Below are 22,968 nucleotides of genomic sequence, written 5' to 3'. Positions count from 1 at the left end.
TGCCAGTCGTGCAACGTGACATCGGCATTGTCATTGACATGATTCGTTCCTCCTTTCTTCCATGGCGGCCTCCATGCATGGCGGTAAGTTAACATGTAAACGTTGAAAGATGAAAGCCACTGAAAAGGTTAGCCAGCTGTAGGGATTTGTTGTTTGTTTGTATCTGTCCCCTCTATGTTGTTCCAGCCTCAGAACATCAGTTTATCTCATGTAAACGTGTTCGACACAAACTTTAAAGTTTTTAACACGCTTCTAGCAATGGCAAAGTAACTTCAAGTGTCACTTAGAAAAAGCCTCTGACTGGCATTACGTGTAAAAGCACCCCAATTATTATTAATATTGATTACATCCTTTGTTTTGTGCTATGGGTGTCGCAGGATTGTCTGGACGAAAAATAATTGGAGAAGAACCTCAAGAAGCAAGGCATAGACCCCACGCTCACAGAAAAGAACTCAGAAAACATCGAGTTCTCTCTAGCACCGTGACTTTAGTCTTGGTCCTTGGATACCATTAAATGCTGCGTCACAAAAGGACGGTTCCAACTTTTTGCGCATTTTCAGAAATACTATCTGGTCTGAATGTCTTGAAATGATACTAATTGTATGGACAGATTGGTGCATGATAGCGAACTTTCGGCGGCCCTTGGGTTCGCAGTCGAAACCCGCTCGTTTCCAGAGGTCCGATCACCTTGCAAATTTTAAGCCAGGTTCGCTGAGGTTCGCGTACTTGACTTTTCTAATGAAGTTTAAAGAAATGCAGCGACTGATAAAGCTCTTTAAAACCGAAATAGCTGTTTGTCAAACATGACATGTCAGTGGTCAGGACGCATGATAACACAGGTCTCTTAGTGCAAAAGGAAACTTTAATGAAGATGGCGAGCGATTAAGCCCTCCATCGTACACGTTACATCTCGTCCTCCCGATCGATTCCTCAAGAAGGAAAAAAAAAAAACAAGTGAGGGCGCTCTTCCCTCTCTCCCTCCGTCTCCACCGCTTCTCTTCTCTTCCGTGAGATGGCGGCAGGTGTCCTAATAGTCTAACGCAGAACATTGCTTTAGGCTAGTCGATACAAGCTCACAATGAAACAAGTGCAACAAAGTGCGCTCACTAGCACTTATGCAATGTTTACGAAAAACAACAGTTCTTGTAAACACTACCACAGGAAGTGCAATGGAGATAGTAATAAAAATGTATCGGCATCTATCCAGCCTACAGCTTATGTCGTCTGTCAGCGTCTGCTTCGGAATAGTTTGAAAGCTATGTCTATAGGTCTGTCGGACGGACCTGATTCTTGATGCAGTGGGGTTCGTCGGATGGTCCGTGGTATGAGGAACTAGACTCTATTTCCTAACCAGCCTAACCTAGAGCTGCACGAGGCTAGCTTGCACTAACCTAACATTAACCTAACCCAACCTAAACTAAACTAACTTGATCTAACATGACATAATGAAGAGCCGACGGACTACGATGTATAAACAATCTTGTCCATTCGGCGGATCTCTCGTGTGAGTCCGACGGACCTCCAGACACTTCCCAGTTTGAAATTGCGTATTATGAAGAAACACGGTTTATTGTCCGCTGGCGTTTCTCTCTGGTGCCAGCAGGTGACCCGCGTTATATTTTTTTCCTTTTCAGGTTTCGAGCCCCCTTGCTAGTGTAATAAATATACGAGGTGCCCCAGAAAACGTGTCATTGAATTTTAATTAAGAAACTATGCCAGAATCATGCAGTCAATGGCATTTGTTCTTACTTGGTTTTTGCCACCTCCTGATGCACCTGGAAGGCGCGTATGGTCATTGCAACAGGAACTCCCTTTCCCTTCCAGCCGACAAAATACTTTCCGAGCTAACACACGTGTTGCCCGCTTTCTTGATCAGCCAGGCCTCCCAGATCTCTCTGCTTTTAATATTTCCCTCTTATCTTTGCTTTTATAGAAAATACCATCACACTTGCACTTCCTTGTGTGTATAAACAAGATATCTTGTTTACTGTTTTTATAAGAATTACAATTATAAGGAGAAGAGTTAACGTAAGAATTGTAAAAACAGTAAACAAGGTAACTTGCTTATACACACAAGGGAGTGCAGGTGCGATGGTATTTTCAATAAAAACAGAATGAAATATAGGAAGCTTTCACCTACGTCTTGCAGTGACGTGGCATGCTCGTAAGCTCCTCCCAGTGATGGTCACTTTTCGTGTTAGCGACACCCTATCAAAAGCAGAGAGATCTGGGAGGCCTGCCTGATCAAGAAGGCGGGCAACATGTGTGTTAGCTCGGAAAGTATGTTGTTATGTGAAAGGGAGTTCCTGTTGCAATGACTATAATGCCTGTGATGACAATGATGTGATGTGCAATGACTATAATGCCTAATAGTGACCTGTTGCAATGCCTTCCATGTGGCATGTCAGTAAAGTGGTTGAAAGTGATTGCCCACTCTTGAGTGTGTCTTATGTTTGTCCTGTTTTTAACGCTCTTACGTCATGAAAGTCTGTCACCAGCAAGGCCAAAAAGATATTTTATTTAACTACATGTAGTTAAACGACTAGTTAAACTACCTGATTGTAGTTAAAAGGTAGTTATCAACTACTTGCAGAAATGTAGTGGAAACTACTATTTAAACTCCTACTTCGAGTGGTTAAATACAGTAATTAGGTTTCTGCAGGCAACAGCTACTTCCGATTTTGCCACAAGCGTTACGGCACGACTGTGCTTCCGACTTTTACCTCGAGCTACTCGTCTGATGAGAACGGAGGTGCAGAGCAATTGAACCTCTGAATGCAATAAGGGGATAAGTCGACTTATCCTCTTTTTACTATTTTTGTTGCAATGACATCTACGTACCAGTATGCACCTGCCAATGAAAATTTAGGACCTTATTGCGATTTGTTGGCCAGCTACAGCATGGTAAAAAATGGGAAATGCATGTGTGTCAATGGGATGGACAATCAGATCAGGCCCCTTTTCTCATTTTGGGATTTTTCGACATATCCCCTTATTGCATACAGAGGTTCAATTGTGCCGTGCATGTGTACTAAATCATATTTTAGCGTACACACACGTTTAGGTGTCCAAGAACACTACAGGGGTTGGTGTTGACGGACAACGTTAAGTAGTTATAGATGTAGTTAAAATACATTGCAGTAGCTAAAGTAGTTGTCTAAACTACTCCCCCGAAAAGTAGTCAAACTACTAGTTAAACTACTTCATTGCAAAGTATTTAGTAGTTATAGTTAAACTACTGTAGAAGTAGTTCGTGGCCATCACTGCAGTTTGGCAACATTAGCAAGCTCCCCTCCTCGTGGGCTGTCAAGCGAAGGTGACCCCGCGTCCGGTGTGAGCAGAATTGAAACGAAATTGAGAAGGCAATGCTTAAAAAGTTCAAGGTCTAAGTAATTTTAGCGTCACACTAAAGCTTCTGATGCTTGAATATCGCCAGTGTATACTGCTCGCCGCTCGCGACAAGTCCTTCCGAGAAGTGTCGTGGAACAGGTGGCAATGGCTAGAGGCCTTGTCTTTTGACCATGGAAATTTATTTCTTTCATTGTAGTAGGATAAATACATTTAATGCAGAAAAAAAATAAAAAAAACAGTCATAACCACCATTTACGGTATCGTTCCTGCTGATAGAACTGATCTATTCACTTTTTTGTATGTGTGTGCTTTCAGTGCTGTTGTTGAAACAACAATTTATAACGCCTATAATGCCATTTTCTGTGCCCAAGTCGAGATTTTTAGCGCCTTTTGTAGGCGCCTACAACAAGTTTTTTTTTTTGTGCCTAAATATCTGGGCTCTAGTTATGGCATACATACGCTGCAGTGCATTCTAAAAACATGCATTTTGCATGAACATCCTAGCTGTGGTCATCAGCCTTTATATCTTACAAACACCAGGTGCTCAAACTGGGGAACATTTTTCTAATAAAAGTATCGTCTTTCTTTCTTCAGAGAAGACAATGGATACAAGAGCCATCAAAAATCTTTCTGGCACTTCTCCTGACTGACCTGGAACCAATGCACACACAGAAGAATTGAACACAGACCACTCCCCTGGGGACAGTGAGTCAGTGCTTTAATCCATTACAGTTACGGTAACATAACGACTACAGTTAGCTGCTTACGACTTGGTTACTTATGTTATATGGCCAGCTGCCATTTGCAAACCGTGTGTTTGTATGTTCTTCATACAAACACACGGTTTGCAAATGGCCATATAACAAGTATCGCACGCCTCAAAAATTCCTTTTCGAAAAAAGGAAGAGAGCTATGTACTGCTCCTATGCATGCAACTGTTCCTACCGGCAGGAGACAAAGGGGCAAACCCTGGACCGAGTGACGTCGAACATACGCATTACGATTTGACGTCAAACATATTACATGTATATTACATAGCTTACATGTAGTATTATAATTTACATATAATACATACAATTTTATGGTCACTTTAACGTATCATAAATGAAACTAAAATCTGTACTGTTTTCAGCATTTTTCTGTTATCTCTGCATTCGACGTGTTGTTCATGCATTTTTTTTATTTCTCGACCCAAATGTTCATTCGTAACTTGCAGGACACAAGGGCTGACAGCTGTTTATTAAGGAAGAGGCAAGAAATACTTTGAGTCATCACGTTCCACCGCATCTGATTCGCAACCCCAGGAAATGCTGCTCTCTCTAAAGTTCGACGGTGACCTCTTGAGGGTAAAATTGGAACCACCTGATGTTGCGTGCCTACCACAACAGGGCCAGGTCCAGCGACGGCACTGCGACCAGCCTCCATCAGGAGGTGATGTCATACTTTGCTATAGTAAACACATTAGGTCACATACAGCCTGCACATGCAATTCATCCGTGGAACAAGTTGCTCCGGTCAGTCACTAGCATGGACGGTGTGGACGCCTTTGCTGATGCACTGTGTTGTGTGTTTGCATAGAAGCGTGCGACATTGCCCTTCCCTTAGTTGTGTTGTTGAGTGCTTATGGATGCGCGTATTACCACCTAAAAATGTGAATTCCTTTCTGTGGTTGCTTTTGTCTGGGCATTATTACAGTGAAACCTCGTTAATGATTACCTGGCAGGGACGCGAAAAAACTACGCACTAAGCGGTAGTACGGCTTAACCAAAAACTCAAAATACAAGTCCACGTACCTGCCTAATGGAAGAAAAATGGAACATGTTTGACAAAATGAAGATAGATATCGCCTTTTATTAACTTTGCAACAAGGTAGTCCATTACTTTCGCTTCGTGCCGAGGCGGCTTCAAATCCACCAACATTACTGGCGAGCTGTTCAAGAAGACCCCGTTTTCTGGCAAACTGATTGATGGTATGGATGATGTCCTACTTTCTCCTTGATGTTCAGGACACGGTGGCATGGCGCTGTCCCACAAGCCAACACACGTGACAAACAAGTGAGAAATGAGACTATAGGAGGGGGGGGAGGTTTGGGGCCTGCTTCCACACTCTACTCTGCTGATAATGACGTCTCCTCCTCACCCCTTTTCTGGAGGAGCCACATGCTTCCAAATCTTCGTTCTTGGGGTAGGGGAGGAGCTTTTTTTTTTTGTTCTGCACGGTCTGTTTCAGAACAAAAAAGTACGCATTAACCGATATTGAGGCTGCGAGCAGCTACGGCTTAAGTGGGTAGCAAATAGTACAATGGTTTCAATGGGAGTCGCGACAGGGATTCAGCGCAACTTCGGCTTAAGCGGGTACATATTAACGACGTTTCACTGTATTTCAGTTTTCCTGCATACAACCACCCACTAATGAAAATTGCCAAGGTGATATGTGGATAAAGCTGGATACATGATTGGAATTCAGGGAGAGATGGGGTTAAAACAATCTGTTTGTAGAGTGCTCCTTTGGAACATATCACAGTACGATTCTGTACTTCTGAAGTGACAAACATTTCTGACGATGTTGCCATACGTCTGGCTATCTCACGTCACATAGCCGCAAGGGATTCCTTGTTTTGCGTGTAAGTTACGTACAGGTAAGTCTTGGATGTACAGGTCATTTACATTTGCCTCTTGCGACAACAGCGACAGCGCACCGATCTGCTCCCGACGCGACGCGCTCCTCCACTTAGTAAGCTGCTCTGTCCCGAGAAGTGAGGCGTGCGATAAACAAAGAATTCTGGGAAGTTCACATACATACACACAACAAGCACGGAGTCTCAAACAGTTGCGGACAGTTGCGCTGGCTGTACTTGTCCGTTCCCGTACCCACATTTCCGGTACCCCAGCACCGTTCCAAAACGTGGAACCTTTCACCAATAGCCCTTTCCCATGCTTCGACTCACGCAGCATTCATGCTGTGCCGACCTTTTCTGATACGGGAAGCAGCACACGCCTCTAGACCCGGCTTCACCAACGCTGGTCAACTCTGAGCCGAAATTAAGGGTTGCCAAAACTTCATTCTTTTTTATGAATGTTACTTGTTGATGCGATGAACGTTTCAGTGACAGTAACTTCCTTCAGTGAAGCACAGCTAAGTGCTAAATTCAAGTTAAGGGACTTTCGATCTCAGTTCAAATGTTATTCGGCATTGGTAGAACCGGGCCCAGCCACAACAGAGCGCAACCAGGTTCAGAAAGGGTACAGGTTGGTGGTCGTCACATGACCCGAAGCATCGCAATGTAATGTTGCTCACTTCTCCCTCTTTTGTTTTACCTTAGGGGCGACACCTGGCAGGTGTCGCATTAAAGAAGAACCTCGAGAGGAATCTTCAAATGAAGATCCAATCACAGCAGTGAAGACAGAGCCTTACAACGTTGGAATTATAGCAGAGCAGGAGCAAATGGGGCACAGCTGTGGCTCTGCGTCACAAGGTGATACAAAAAGACTGAAAGGGATTTATACTCAGGCTGTCATGTGGGCAGTCTTCAATAACCATTGAAACCAAAAGCCATTGAACTGAGTTAAGGCTATAGTGTGGGCAAATTGGTACATCACGGATTGGGGAAAAACAAGTTGGATTGGGGAAAAACAGCTCGAAAACTGTTGACAACTGACTAACATTGAACATGCATGTAGTGAGCAATGAACATTAGCTTCAGTGGCGATTGAAGACTGCCTGTCTGACACCGATGGTACTCAGCACTGAGCTGAATGGTGTCATGTGGCTAAGAAAGGGAATGCAACAGAAATGCCCTCTAGTTTTCTGTCAAGCATGTATCAGCACTCACTCTCTTCTATGGAAGTCTCTCAAAGGTGGCAAAATAGACGCGAAAATTCTTTAACGAATTTTGCAATATTGGAACTTTTGCAAGGTCTAACCCACACAAGTAACTGCATACCCATACAGCACTCACCTAACGGAATACAAAATCGTATTTAAAAAATATACTTGTCTGAACATTATGAGCTCAACATATTTGCCTCAGGGGTGATTTTGCCAACACTTTTGACGTAGCCTTCTAGCGTCCCAGTTGTCTCATGTGATACAGCCACAAAGACTTCCTTGTTTTCAGGTGTCCTAGTTGTCTCGTGTCGTATAGCCACAAAGGATTTCTAGTTTTCTAGTGTCCTAGTTGCCTCATGTCCTACAGCCACAAAAGATCTTTAGTTTTCTAGTGTCCTAGCTGTCTTGTGTCATATAGCCAGAAAGGATCCCTAGTTTTCTAGCATCCTAAATGTCTTGTGTCATATAGCCACAAAAGATTCTTAGTTTTCTAGTGTCCTAGTTGTCTCGTGTCATATGGTCACAAAGGATCTTTAGTAGGGTGTGCGAATATTCGAATTCTCGAATCGAATCGAATATCAAACGCTCGAATTATTCGATTCGCGAATCGAATATCCAATATTAGATTTTTCGAATATTCGACTATTCCACGAATATGAACCACACAACCCGAAAGTGGGCTTCACCTGATGCTTCCGTGCATACGGTGAAGCCTGCTTTACAAAATTGCCCTTGCTGCAGGACCAACGCAGGCAGGACGGTGTTTAGTTTAAGATAACGTTATCCAAAGTTACTTTTGTAGACATTGTCTGTGGAAGGGGTGGCACCCCTCCCACGTGCACTTTAGCGGTGCCGACAAGGGACTTTGATTTGATGCCTGTGAGGTTACCTCTAAAAAAGTTAGAACTCTTGAATAATGACTACAGCCCACGAACAAGAAGGGTGTCTTAAAGCTGTCCTTTACGTCTAAAATTTTAGTAGTGCAATTTCCGAGGGCGAGTGCAAAGAAACTAAAAGGTGTTCATGGCAAAGCTGAGGCAGGATGCCAATTTGTTTGTTTCACAAATGTCCTGTGGTTGTCTGAAACAATTACAGCCTCATCCGTATAATATGCTACTGCCTGGTATAAAATTTTGAAATGAAGGTAACCACTCCAGTACTCCAGTAAGTGTAGGCTCACCTGAAAAGCAGGAAGCACTCTCATGTAAAATTAAAGAGTATGGGCTTTAAACAGAAGAACTGCATGTCTCTCGTGACAGTTAATGCCAGAAAAAATACACTAAAGCCATAGGCTACAAAATCGAAACTTTTAGTGCGAAAGTCACATATTGTAAATTTTGCACGAATATTCGATATTCGATTCGGTATTCGGATTTTTTTTCCCCATTCGATTCGATATTCGATTCGACTTAAAATATTCGGATTCGCACACCCCTAATCTTTAGTTTTCTAGCATCCTAAATGCATGTCATGTAGCCACAAAGACTTCCTAGTTTTCTAGAGCCCTAGTTGCCTCATGTCCTACAGCCACAAAAGATTCTTAGTTTTCTGGCATCCTAGTTGTCTCGTGTCATATATCTACAAGGGATTCCTAGTTTTCTAGCGTCCTAGTTGTCTCGTGTCATACAGCCACAAGGAATTCCTGTCGGCTGATGTTTTTGTACGTAATATGTATAGATAAGTTGCAACTCGAGGTGTGCGCTGAGGGCTACTCACTCTGCGGCAACACGGCATACATTCTGGTACCAGCGATGACGGCGCTCCGAACTGCTCCCGACACGACAAGCTCCTCCAGTCAGTATGCCTGCCGCTTTGTCCCGAGAAATGAGACGCGCGATAAAAAGTTCTACGAAGTTCACATAGACACACACGGCAGACATGGAGTCTCGAAAGGATATCTTGCGCAGGCTGTACTTATCCTTTCTCACACCTTCCCATTCCCACCTTTCCGGTACCGCTTTCACCCTTCCAAGATCTTTCACCCAACAGCACTTTCCCATGCTTCAACTCGAACAACATTCACCCCACTTTTCGTTACAGGCCGTGGTGCACACTTTCTAGGTGTAGTAGAGCATGCAACCAGGCTTAGAAATGGTACAGGGGCAGCAGTCACATGACTTGAATACTTGCAATGTGGCTTACTTCTCTCCTTTTTTGTTTTGCTTCAGGAGTGACAGCTGGGATGTGTCACATTAAAGAAGAACCTCGAGAGGACTCTTTGAATGAACATCCAATCATAGAAGTGAAGACAGAGCCTTACAACATTGCAGTCTTGACAGAACAGGACCAGATGGGACACAACTGTGATTCAACATCAGAAGGTAAATACAAAACGGTGAAGGGAATTTATGCCCAGACTGTCACATGGGCAGTCTTCAATAACCATTGAAACCAACAGCCGTTGAACATGCGTGTCGCGCCACCAAGTGCATAACCTGTCAACCTGCCCAGGCGTTTTGGATCCAGTGTTCTTTGAGAACGTGTCGCGTTATACCATTGGTGGTGCTGTGCATATTTTCAACGGCCATTGGCTTCAATGGTAATTGAAGGCTGCCTGTGTGGCAGGCATATTAGTCAACACCAAACTGAATGGCACCATGTTGTCAAAAGACGGGATGCAACATAAATGCTTTTCAGTTTTCTGTTCGTCATGTATCAGCTTTCCAAAACTTGTTCTCTTCTATGGCAGTCTCTCAAAGGAGGCTAGTTCCATCTCAAATCGAACAATCCGGTACACTTGATGTCTCGAATGAACGGGAAAAAAATATATGTTGAAGCCATCGGTGAGTTAGGAGAAATAAACGCTTTCCGAATTCTCTGCGCTGCGTGGTTCGGGAAGTAGGGGAGGAGGAAAAAACTGCCTCTCATAAGACGATGTCGTCGCGCGCGGGTTTGAGCGTTCGCTACAAGGCTATTTCTTGTCGCATTATAGAAATTTCTTTATCTGGCTTTAGACCACTTAGGGCACAATAGGATCCTGCGTTGGCAGTGCTGTCTCCGTTTTTGTTTGTCTACAAAAAAATACCAAAGTTGACTCAAAGTGCCGAAAAGCACCATATTCACTGCAACTTTGAGGACGATGTACAAAACGGATAAGATTGAGCTTTATGCCGTTTAATTTGTCATTCATGTGGCTATCGAATGATGTATAATTTGTTGCTCTACTCTGTCAGGAACGTAAGCGATACCTCTTTCAGTAACACCATACCACCGAAAAATGACGAATTTCGGAAGCCTTTATCTAAAAAACCCCACCAAAAACTTGCCTCGAAAATTTTATATGTTGTAGGTAGTTCCTTAGGCTATGCACAGAAGAAAAATAAAAAGTCGGACTTTATCGGTAGGCGCACTGTGATTTTTTTGCAAGCCCTATACGCAGAGCGCATTCAAACCTTGGCACCGTGTCCCGCGTGTTGCAAAATCGAATTTTCCAAAGGGACTTTCAACTTCTGTCTTCACATAAAAAGTAATTGCTATCATTTGAAACCGTTCTGAGCGCTTGCGTTCATAATAGTGTTGTAATCGCTGAATGTAGATTGTGGAGCAACCATATGTGCTCACGTTTTTTGCGGGATGACACACATGCATTGCAGGTGCTGGGAGCCCGTCAAGAACAGAATTCTTTAGAATACTTTTGCGTCTTTATAAGAGGTATGTTTGTCCACGGTGATCATATCGAAGCATATTTACAGTACACAGAATAACAAGAACTTGACAGCGAAGAAGACAAGGTGACGAAGGTGAGAAGGTAACGTAAGTTATGCAGAGCATTCTGGGTGGATGAGAGTGCTCGTGTCATGAACTGCTTTAGGCCGTTGTGGAAGCCACTTTCCTTAATGTTACTTTTGATGGCAGGTTCTTGTTAGATTTTCTTTCAAATGTGGGCAACATTGCTGCGTGTTATGATTCAGCCACCTTTGCTGTGAAGTACTTGAAGCAGCTTCTGCATAGCTGACCCACTTCTGTTACGCCTTCGGCTTGATCTGCTGGAAGCACAGTCTTTATGGCAGCTACGCCGATCTCCGAAGCAAAGCGAAAATCCTTTGTCTATAGCACTTTTTTCTTGTGTATGAGGCGGTAGTTAGCGAAATCCACACGATCAGCACTGTACAACGAAGAGGTCATTGAGGTAGGTGTGATACCAGGACGACACACTACAGTAATGCAGATGTCGTCGCACACTCTGTATAAGGGCACTCCATGCACTTCTGTAGTCGAGAAGTGAGTGAAGCGTCTTCTGTGTGTAGGCGAAACTTTGCGCAAGGTGTCTTCAGGGAGTAAATGCGATCAGGACCTTCCCATGGTCGCAGTATGTCGAACCGAATGACATACTGGACAGCGGCGCCGGTCGGGCTGTTTCAGCAAGGTTCACAAAAGGCACCATGAATTAGCCTTGAGTGTGTGCGTATGACACTACAACATTTTCCTCAGTGCAATTTCCCCCCTCCGAGGTCATGAGGCCGTAGGAAAGGAAATGTTTCAAAGAATACTGGAAGTCACTGCGTCCCTCCTGCCATAATGCGTACAGTAAATATGCTTGTTTAGAATAACCTTGAACAGATATGCCTCTTGCAAAGATGTAAAATTATTATGTTCTTCCCTTGCTCCCAGCACTTGCAATACATGTGTGACATCCCGCAAAAAATGCGAGCACATCTGGTTGCTCCACAATCTAGATTCAGCGATTACACCATTCTTATGAACGCAAACGCTCAGAACCTTGAAAAGGAAACCTTGAAACCTCAGAATGGTTTCAAATGACGGCAGTTACTTTTTATGTGAAGACAGAAGTTGAAAGTCCCTGGAAAATTCTATTTTGCAACACGCGGGACACGGTGCCTCCGCTTGAATGCGCTCCGCGTATAGGGCTGGCAAAAAATTCACAGTGCGCCAACCGATCAAGTCCGAATTTTGATTTTGCTTCTGTGCATAGTCTAAGGAACTACCTACAACATATAAAATTTTCGAGGTAAGTTTTTGGTGGGGTTTTTTAGATAAAGGCTTCCGAAATTCGTCATTTTTCGGTGGTATGGTGCTACTAAAAGAGGTATGGCTTACGTTCCTTACAGAATAGAGCAACAAATTATACATAATTCGATAGCCCTATGAATGACAAATTAAACGGCATAAAGCTCAGTCTTATCCGTTGTGTACATCGTCCGCAAAGCTGCAGTGAATATGGTGTTTTTCGGCACTTTGAGTCAACTTTGATATTTTTTTGCAGACAAACAAAAATCGGTACAGCACTGCTAACGCAGGACCCTATTGTGCCCTAAGTGGTCTAAAGCCAGATCAAGAAATTTCTATAATGTGACAAGAAATAGCCTTGTAGCGAACGCTCAAACCCGCGCGCGACGACGTCGTCTTATGAGAGGCAGTTTTTTCCTCCTCTCCTACTTCCCGAACCGCGCAGCGCAGAGAATTCGGAAAGCTTTTATTTCTCCTAACTCACCGATGGCTTCAACATATATTTTTTTCCCGTTCATTCGAGACATCAAGTGTACCGGATTGTTCGATTTGAGATGGAACTAGCCAGGAGGCGAAAATAGATGCAGATATTGTCCAATTTCGCATTATTGCAACTCTTGCAGACTTTAACCACATTAAGTAGCTGCATACATACATAGGGGTTCCACATAATGTGATACAAAGCCATATTCAAAAATCTATTGATCTAAACACTATGGGGGTCAACACTGTTTACCTCGGGGGAGATTTTGCCAACACTTCTGAGCACCTTTATCGAATTTGATTGGCATAAAAATTTCTTTATTTTTTTTCCATTTGGTCCGCAAAATGCGTCGAGGCAACATCACGTTTTTGACAGAAACAAAGCACACATAATATTTACCCTATTACATTGCAAAATATGTTCCCTACTACGTTGGTAATAGCAATAAAAAAATTCCTGTCTTTTCGGCATGCGCACGTTCTTGGCCTAGCTCAGTTTGCCGTGAAGTTAATGGAAGACGTGGTCGAAGAAAAACGGTCACGTGCCCGTTCCTGTTTCCTTCTCGCCCTTCGTTCAGATAACTTTTTGTTGCAACCACGCTGCCGTTGTCAGAATAAGCTGACAACGTTTTAGAAGAATTTTAGAAGAAAAACCCAACGAAAACAGAGCCGTCTTTGGCGGCAACGAATGGGATCCACAGGAGGCAAAGATTGGCGGCACCCAATGAGAGGGCAGGAAAAGCGCGCACTTACCTATCATGGCCATGCGGATTTGGAGCGGGTCCGATCGTAGTATTTCGTATATGCGCAGCATGATACGTACCGCTGCATTTTTCAATTCCGGTTCACTGAATTGTAGCCCACAACAGTACTCGCGAATGTTCCGCTGACAACATTTGTCCTCGTATCCTTCAGACAGTGTTGCCAGTTCGCTTCGCAACGTGCTCTGTCGTGCGCTATGTATCTGCATGGCGTGGCACGCGCAGTAGGGACTAAAAACACCAATGCACGAGTTGTAAACGACGTTCACTGCTTAGCGCCGACACAAGAAAGAGCACGGTATGGTTTCGATTATAGTGTTCCGTAGCAGGAACAAAGTTTTGAATTATGATAACAAGATCGGAATTAACGTAGCGTGTAACGTAATTTGAAGTGAACTTGTGTTTGCATTTTAGTGCCCCTTTAATAATTAGGGGTTTTTGTTGTTGTTGTCGTCTCACAGTCGTAGCGTGACACATTTAACTGAATAGGAGGCATGCCAAGTTTTAAACTGACTTTTGAAAGCTGTACCATTCATAGTATATAAAGGTAGGGAAACCACACGAGGAGGAAGTGGCTCTGGTAACACTTCCATTAATTCAAGCTTCACAGTAATGCGAAAGTTTACATTGCATTGAATTGCATTGAATTATCTGAGGGTCAGACCAGTGCCACCTAGATAGAGAAAGCCTGCACATTACCTCCTCTCTATCCTTCGCTGCGTGGACATTATAAGTCGGCATTCGTCCGCTACTGCGATTCACCGCTGTGCCAATTGAAGAACCCGGAAATTATTGCAGCTCACCTGGAACCTGCAGAGACCTGAATACTAGTTGGACGAGAAGTGCAACACGCCTTCCAGAAAATCAGTTCTAAGAAAGATTGAGACCGTTTTGCAATTTATTTCCAAGTTTTCCCATTTAGTATGCGGCGACATTCGACGACAGTTCTTCCTCCACGGCCACTATCGCTGAAAGCCTGTTCGGGATTGGCTACGGCTGTTGAAAACACAATCCTGGCTGGCTGACTCGTAATTGTTACATCGAGCCGAGGAGCGCGCAGCCTTTCTGTATCTAGATTCTGTTGGTCAGCCTAAGGAATAGAAAAAAAAATGGAACAAAGTCAGTGTCACTTTATTAGCAAGAATATGTCTGCACTCTCGATGTCCGACTCCTGCTAGTATTTCAGGAGCCAGAGAAAGAACTGGTACGCTCCCTGTTAAGGACCAGCCAAGAGGAAGTGGTGATCGAGCAGCTTCAGGTTCCACTTCTTCAAATGCGCAGTTCAAGGTCGACACAACAACAGCTGAACTGCAATTCGACAATGCAGCACTGGTGACTACGAACTGTCGACCCACAGGGCAACCTCTCAAGCAGAGTAAGACTCAAGAGGCAGGCAAATTAGGCAAAGAGAAAGAAGGACCGTATAAGCGTTCAACGTTTGTTCAACTATATGCATCGAGATTGACCGCAAGAAAGTTCACCCGAAAAGTGACGACACGAAGACACTTGCATGTGACGCATGTTCCAATACATTCCATCACCAGTCAACCCTGCTAGAGCATGCAAACCATCACACAGGAGAAGGGTTGCAGAAGTGCAGGCCGTGTGCACTTGTGAGAGTGTCTAGCTCACGCAACGGCGATCTCAGCACTGCAGAGTTCAGCCTGAGCAGGACCCTCAGGTGTCACAGGCAAATACGTACCCTCAAGAAACCATATAAATGCGATATTTGTCCTGCACATTTCAGCGATAGCTCAAAGCTGCGGAATCACTGGCGAACACACACGGGTGAGAGGCCCTACAAGTGCGATCTCTGTCCTGCAGAGTTCAGACATAGCACAAGCCTATCAAATCACAAGCGGGAACACATGGACGAGAAGCCATACAAGTGCAATCTCTGTCCTGCAGAATTCAGCGACAGCAAGAAGCTGCGGAATCACAAGCGAAAGCACGCGGATGAGATGGCATACAAGTGCAATCTCTGCCCTGCAGAGTTCAATAATGGCACAAGCCTGTCATGTCACAAGCGAACACACACTGGCGAGAAGCCATACAGGTGCAATCTCTGTCCCAGAGCGTTCAGCGAGAGAGCGAACCTTTCGCGGTCACAAGCGAGCGCACACAGGTGTGAAGCCCTACAAGTGCAATCTCTGTCCTGCAGCGTTCAGCCGGAGCACCAATTTGTCACGTCACAAACGGACACACACGGGTGAGTAGCCATTAAATTGCGACCTGTGTCCTGCACAGTTCGGCCAGGGTCACACGTGGGCACACACAGGCCAGAAGTCATAAAGGTGACCTGGTCTAAAAGGTCAGAGGTCAAAAGGCCTAAAGAAAGGCCAGAAGTCATAAAGGTGACCTGGTCTGCAGGACCTGAAAGGTCTTGCAGATTTCACTCGCAGCACGCACTTGCGATGCCACAGGCAGCACTCGTGATTGCACTAGTGATAAGCAAGCTATGCTATTACTAGATATGTATGTAATTTCATTTTCTAAAATTCCTGTCTGTGAGTTACTGCTGATGGCCTAACAAATTGGTATTTAAAGTGTGAGTCAACAATAAACGTTTCAGTTGAGAGTACAGTCTTGTTTCCTTCCTTTTGTGTGCATGTGTCACTTGCTCTGTTTACGTTTGGTATTGTCGCAGGCAGACACACACAAGCAAGAAGCCCTTCAAGTACTCTGCGAAGTTCAGCCATAGTGTGCAGCTAAAACATCACCAGCGGACATACGCAGGCTAGATAATGTTTTCTTTTGCCAGAATGCCACCCTGCAGAATCACAAGTGAACACACATGACCAGGCAGCCCTACAAGTGCAATGTCTGCTCTGCGAAGTTCAGCCACGTCAACGGAACTGGGGCATAACATGCAGAGGCACACAGGTGTAAAGGCACAGAAGAGCATTCCTTGTTCTGCAAACTTGAGGCACAGCGTTATAAGCGGAATACACACGTATGAAGCCATACAAATGCAACCTCCGTGCTGCAGGAACACATACAAAGTTCATGCTCAACAGGAACACAAACAGCTCAGACAACAAGCAGCTAGGGCTAACACGAGCACGGGCTAGTACAGCCAGAGCGCTGACCTGTGGTTTGACATGTATCCAAGACATGCTTTGGATAGAAAATGTACAAGTGCAGAGGCCACGTACACTTGAAACGCCATCCAAGTACCTCTTTAATTTCTGTCGCACATCCTCAGCGTGGAAGGCTTGAAAAAGCTCATGGTAATGCACAGAGAGGAAAGGCTGTATCCTACCGTATTTTATTTCTGTTGTCTGTTTAAAGGGACCACAGAGAAACCCTCAAAACCGATTCACCAGGTGGAGTATGAACCAAGGTAACTGCTGCCGACCTGACCGTTGCTAGCGAGACAAAGGAACTATACAAAGTGCTCCATGAGAGGGTGTCACTCAGATCTAAAAATATCATGCTACACATTAATTGAACTAGGTTGTATAATTAAACTTGCCAAATAAATGCAGCATTTCTCTTCCTGAATTCAGAAGCCTAGAGCCGTAACACGCTTTTACCAAAATTACGTTTTTCTTCAAATTTTTTTGCAGGATTTCTTTTAAAAAAAACGACCTCTGGGTGAAGCGTGCTTGCTTTATTTGTGGAACTGTCGGCTCTGTCCAGATGCCGCCCCCCTTGTGCGAGAGGAAAATAAACTATGCCACCATAAAACGTTTCGCCTTTCTCAACGTACCAACACCAGTCACCGATGATGGCGGGCTGCAGAGACAGGGGCTGCGATCGGAATAAAATGATCGATGCGATGATCGGTGTACAGCGACATATGTTGCTCCCCCCTCACGTGACAAGTGGTGTACAACACGCACAGCTCAAGCATGTGGAAGCGGCACGCGAACTGCGAAGAAAAAAAAACAAGAAACGAGGGATGCTTGTTCTGTGATGTGCTGTTTTCACTAAAGAAAGCATTTTTTACTAGGAACGAAAGGAAAAGAGCCCCTGAGCTTGCTCTGCAGGTTACATACGCTGATCTTTCTTTCGCAGGAACTCGTTAAATTTGTTGTAGAACAGTCTGCACTAAAAAAAATATTTAAAAATTGGGGGTCGCCCCCACCAGTAAATACGCCACTTCAAGACACAGACAACGTAGAAGGGAGAACTCTTGGAACTAGAACACATATTTTCTTCCATTTTGTCGAGCGGTTGTCTAGCCAATTCAGTTATCCTGCGGCTAATACGATATTGAGAATGGTCTCATTATAAAACGTTAAATCTCCCTTTCCATCGTACTTAACAAGCCCCGATTTCGAACTGACACATACAGGACGTTTGGCCTAACGTGAAAGAAATCATATTAAAGAATCTACTTGTCTGAACACTATGGGGTCAGCACTATTTATCTCGTGAGAGATTTTGCCATGCGTTCCGAGAACTTCCATCAGAAATTAAATTTTCCCAATTCAACTCCAAGTCAGTCTGAGTTCGTCAGTACTTTTTTACATAAACAAAAATCACATGTCCACTCTATTACAGAATACATTCTCTGCTACAATAATAATAGCCGGGAAAAAATTTATGAGAACTGTCGTTTCGGGGGGCACAAATTATGGGCGGAGCTCAAGATCCCCGAACGAAGCCACACGAGGCAGGGGTACTAAAACTGAAGGCAAATTCGCACTCAGAAACTCATTTATTCAGGTTCTAGCATTTCAGCGGTGCGTAAAACCGCATGACAGTGTTACGCGTCATATATTAGAAATTCATAATTCACAATACAGTTCGTTAAAGAGACAGTGAAGTAATGAAGACAATGTATCAATGAAAAAATGGCTGGGAAGCAAGCGAGCTTGTGAAGATGATGCATGATGTAAAACCCCCGAGACAAGGGAACACGAAGGGTTCGTGTTTGTGTCTGTCCCTTCGTGTTCCCTAGTCACGGGGTTTTAGATCATGCATGTATCAGTGCTCACTTTTAATTTCGAACCATTGGGTGTATGACACCAGTTCGCTTGCGTTCATGGAGGTAAGGTTAACGCGCGAATGAGCACGCGGCCGATCTGCACTGAACGCCGCCGCCGGCGATGATGCGATATTAGGCTAGCCGTTGTTGCCACACACTATCCTTTTCTTCCGACGTCCGCATGATCCATATCGGCGACCCATCATCGGGTGTAAATCTGCACAGGCAGACCGTTATTTTGTGTTACTCATTCCTGATCGCGCGATCCAACCTATGCTGGACGTACAGATGTAGATGTCGGGTATTGTCCAGAAATACGAGTATTTTGGGCACGTCCTACCAGATTATAACAACCATGTCATACATCAGTGTGTCATACGCACTGCTTCCCAGCGCGGCATTTGGAAGGTAGTGGTGGCGCTACTTATCGGTCCGGTTATTAATTGTTTCCGCAATTTCTGCAATACTTTGTACTTCAACTTACCTTAGTACCTTTTACAAAAGGTGGATGTTCCACAGAAGATATTTCATTCTAAAGTTGATTATCATCATCATTCTACGTGTTTTCATAGGAGCTGCTGCTGTCGTCTGCTACGGTCAACAGTCCACAGGCTAGTTCTCCAGTGGGTTCCAGCCCATTGTGGTGTCGTGAGGAATGAGCAGGCCGACAGCGCCTCAGAAGCAGCACTCTCGTATCGGAAATGGACCAGTATCGTTCTGCTGAGAGGAGACCGCCGTTCCATTCTGCGACGCCTTGTGACACATTTGGCTTCCCGCCAATGGACAACCGACATTCCCCCTCCCCCCATCTGTGTTGAGCAAAGTTGATCCAACGCTCGCTTTCCGCATGCCACGAAACATCTCACCAGCTCCGGTGGCGCAGCGGTAACGCGTGCGCTTGGAGACTGGGAGGTCCGCGGTTCGAATCCGCGGGCCGGCTGTGCCGTCTGGGGTTTTTCCTGGGTTTCCCTCAGCTCAGATGTGTAATAGGCGTATGCCGACAGTTCCCCTGAAGTCGGCCCATGGACATCCTCTTCACCCTTTCCTCTCATCCTCTCCACCACCTTTCCCTTCCCGAGAAACATATGCCGCCTAATCAGGCAGGCAGACCTCTCGGGTCCCTCCCAACGACACTCCTCCTCCCCCTCCTCCACGAAACACCTCTCGTCAAGATGTGCATTAATCCACCGAATGCGGCTCGATGTGGCCTTTACAGCTCAGTGGTGTTACCGCTTGAGACAAGTTGACTCTCCCACCTGCTGCCACTGTGGTGCTCTAGAGGATCTGGAGCACATTCTTCTTCATTGCCCCCACTACCAACCTTCCCGAACCACACTCTCAGAGTCTCTTAGTCAGCTGGACTCTCGCCCCTTCTCCCTATCGAAATTGCTTGGTCCCTGGCCCAATCCAGCCCAGCAACGATCTGCGCTCAAAGCTCTTTTGACATTTCTGGACACCATCGGACCTCGATCGGTATTGTGAAGGGGCTCATTATTTCATTCCCCATATACCCACCAGCAATGGGGTAGAGCATCGCCTCCGACGATGAACCTCCCCACTCTCCATCTCAAAGTTGTTTTTATTTGTCTGCTACGGTAGTCGCACGTCCACTTCTGCGCGTTCAAAATTCAAATTTTCATTGTTCAATCATGATGTAGATCTCGCGGGCTGTCCCGGGCCGATGAGTTGCGACTAGCGGATCGTGCGGACGGACTCCTCATAGGGGCTGCCGATTATGACATGTTTCATTATAATCTAGTGGGTCGTGATTTAGGGCTGTGGCTTTAAGTGGCCCCAATTGGCCAAAATCATAGAGATTCTGTGATTCTGAAAAAAACAAAAAAAACAGTGAGAAGAAACACTGCACTGCAGGCATACAGCAGGTACTAGGTATACTAAATTGAAAGGTGCCAAATATGTAACGGAGCCACGAATAACCTCGGGTAGTGTGGTCTTAAGTAAGTCGATACAAAGGGCATGGCCATCAGTATCATCATCATCATCAACATCATCATAAGCAAAGGCAAGGGCAGCTCCCCACAAGAGCGGGGAGCTGGACATCAAGCACAACCACTAAGAAGGGGGGAGGGACATCAGGGGATGTGGGATGGGTGACATTTCAGGACTTGTGCCTCTTGGCAAAGTACCTTAGGTAAAACATAACGGAAGAGAAAAAAGTACTGAGTCTAAAAGTAAGGGAAGTCGAGACCAGAAGAATTCCACTTCCACAGGTAGAGAAAGGGAAACATTACAAAACAGGGAGATTTCGAGGCAAGAACCGGTACGCTGTTGACTAATATCTGTGTCACACAGCAAACTGAATGTCATTCCTGGCAAATGACATGTGCACTGAATGACATTCACACCTTGATGGTAAATAGCAATACATGCGTGGGGAATTCATTCCCTTCGTGCTCTCCCACCAACAGCGTACCCTAGCAACAGAGAGGTAGCAAACACAACAGCAATAAACAGTTCGAAGAAACCCCCTCACTGCTTGAACTTGGTTTGGGATAGCAGTACTTCATCTTTTGTAGTTTGGGATGTTTCACGAAGTATACGGCGAGTGAGGTGGCAATACAGCAGGTTGGCGTGACGGCGTGACAGCACCCATTAGCAGTGATGGCCACCAACTACTTCTACAGTATTTTAGCGGTAACTACTTCGTGATGGAGTAGTTTAACTAGTAGTTCAACTACTTTTCAGGGAAGCAGTTAAAACAACTTCTTTAACTACTGCAATGTATTTTAACTACACGTATAACTACTTAACGTTCTTCATCAACACCAATCCCTTGTGGCGTTCTTGGACAACTAAATATGAATCGCAAGCAATGATAAACTTTGGCTCAAGCCATTGCTACGATCGTTAAATACAAAGCTTGTGCCTACGCGATAAACTAAGTTGCAGTTTTGATTCGTAGCAAATGAGGCTTCACTACACAAGCACTAAAAGAGAAGATTTAGTACACGCGCACGACACAATTGCTCTGCACATCCGTTCTCAACAAACAGGTAGCTCAAGGTAAAGTCAGAAGAACAATCGTGCCGTAAAGGTCGCTGCAAATAAGGAAGTAGTTGGCGCCTGCAGTAACTTAACTACTGTAGTCAACTACACAAATGTACGAAGTTGGGGTAGTTGGTATCTTGATATATTCTTCAATGCAACAATAAACACAACAGGGAAGACACGAAGTTGACGCCACGGCTGCTTACTCACAACTGACAGAATATTTATTTCGGGACGGACAAGGAAAATTACAGCATCTACGATGAACAGGTTTGAAACACGAATAAGATACACTGTTCCCCCCACTGTTACAACACATATGCTTAGCAGATAACCCGTCATTATCTAACACCTTCACACATGCCACACATGCTTGACAAAGTACCGAGCATATTAATCCACATCAGAGATTACATCGTATGCAGATATGCTATCTAAAAACAGGCCAATGGAGGGATGGCTTACACACACATCCCCTTTCTTTATTATTAAAGATGCTTCAGCTACCTCCCTTGCTACCTTTTGTTTGAACATATGCTTTACCACTGTGTGCCCAAAAAGTGGCTTGCACACGCATGCTCGACAGTGAACGGCAAGGTGCCCTGAGGGAGTTGAATTGGACACCGCTGCCCTATTCTCAAGCAGGCTCATGCGGAAGGTCTCAGATTCACCCACTCCTCAACGTATGAAATATGCAAAAGGCTCTCCTGACCGAACCTTAGTCAGTCTCGACTGGTGCATATTCTACAGGAAGTAACCCACTCACCGAAGTATTTAATACGTAAAAGGCTCTCCTGACCTAACCTTGGTCGGTCTCGACGGGTGCATATTCTACAGGAAGTGACCCATTCCCCAATGTATGAAATATGCAAAAGGCTCTAATGACCTAACCTTGGTCAGTCTTGACGGGTGCATATTCTACAGGAAGTGACCCACTCCCCAACGTATGAAATATGCAAAAGCCTCTAATGACATAACATTGGTCAGTCTCGACGATGCATATTCTACAGGAAATGACACACTCCCCAAAGTATGAAATATGCAAATGACTCTCCTGACCTAACCTTGGTCAATCTTGACGGGTGCATATTCTACAGGAAGTGACTCACTCCCGAACGTGTGAAATATGCAAATGGCTCTCCTGATCTAACCTTGGTCAGCCTCGACGGGTGCATATTGTACAGGAAGTGACCCCCACCGCAATGTATGAAATATGGAAAAGGCTCTAATGACCTAACCTTTGTCAGTCTCGACGGGTGCATATTCTACAGGAAGTGACCCACTCCCCAACGTATGTAGCACGTAAAAGGCTCAAATGACCTAACCTTTGTCAGTCTCGAGGGGTGCATATTCTACAGGAAGTGACCCACTCCCGAACGTGTGAAATATGCAAATGGCTCTCCTGACCTAACCTTGGCCAGTCTCGAGGGGTGCACATCCTACAGGAAGTGGCCCACTCCCCAAGGTATGTAATACGAAAAAAGCTACCTGACCTAACCCTGGCCAGTATTGATGGCTGCATATTCTACAGGAACTGACCCACTCCCAAATGTATGAAATACGAAAAAGGCTCTAATGACCTAACCTTTGTGAGTCTCGACGGGTGCATATTCTGCAGGAAGTGACCCATT

General features: G+C 44.8%; 1 protein-coding gene across 9 annotated transcripts; it reads left to right on the top strand.

The window, feature by feature from the left end:
• Positions 1–5: 5 nt before the first annotated feature.
• Positions 6–21,678, top strand: LOC135378842 (uncharacterized). Of its 9 annotated transcripts, none has more exons than XM_064611974.1 (6): positions 6–83; positions 3,946–4,056; positions 4,568–4,782; positions 6,675–6,827; positions 9,349–9,501; positions 18,901–21,678. In XM_064611974.1, exons 3-6 carry the CDS (start codon positions 4,659–4,661, stop codon positions 18,942–18,944), a joined length of 474 nt encoding a protein of 157 aa, XP_064468044.1. In that variant the 5' UTR covers positions 6–83; positions 3,946–4,056; positions 4,568–4,658; the 3' UTR covers positions 18,945–21,678. The 9 variants fall into 9 exon arrangements, with proteins under 9 accessions (XP_064468044.1, XP_064468042.1, XP_064468040.1 ...); XM_064611972.1 differs by lacking the exon at positions 18,901–21,678 and adding an exon at positions 16,684–16,806; XM_064611970.1 differs by lacking the exon at positions 18,901–21,678 and adding an exon at positions 16,154–16,653.
• Positions 21,679–22,968: the final 1,290 nt, after the last annotated feature.

Source organism: Ornithodoros turicata, chromosome 1 (genome assembly GCF_037126465.1).
Source record: "Ornithodoros turicata isolate Travis chromosome 1, ASM3712646v1, whole genome shotgun sequence".
Taxonomy (NCBI): domain Eukaryota; kingdom Metazoa; phylum Arthropoda; class Arachnida; order Ixodida; family Argasidae; genus Ornithodoros; species Ornithodoros turicata.
The sequence above is the reverse complement of the archived record's forward strand: the minus strand, read 5'-3'. Positions and strand labels throughout refer to the sequence as shown.

Coding starts and splice junctions, on each gene's coding strand:
- LOC135378842 (XM_064611966.1), top strand. CDS start 4,659: ATGCTGCTCTCTCTAAAGTTCGACGGTGACCTCTTGAGGGTAAAATTG. Junction 4,783..6,674: donor CGACCAGCCTCCATCAGGAG/GTGATGTCATAC, acceptor GTTTTACCTTAG/GGGCGACACCTGGCAGGTGT. Junction 6,828..9,348: donor CTGTGGCTCTGCGTCACAAG/GTGATACAAAAA, acceptor GTTTTGCTTCAG/GAGTGACAGCTGGGATGTGT.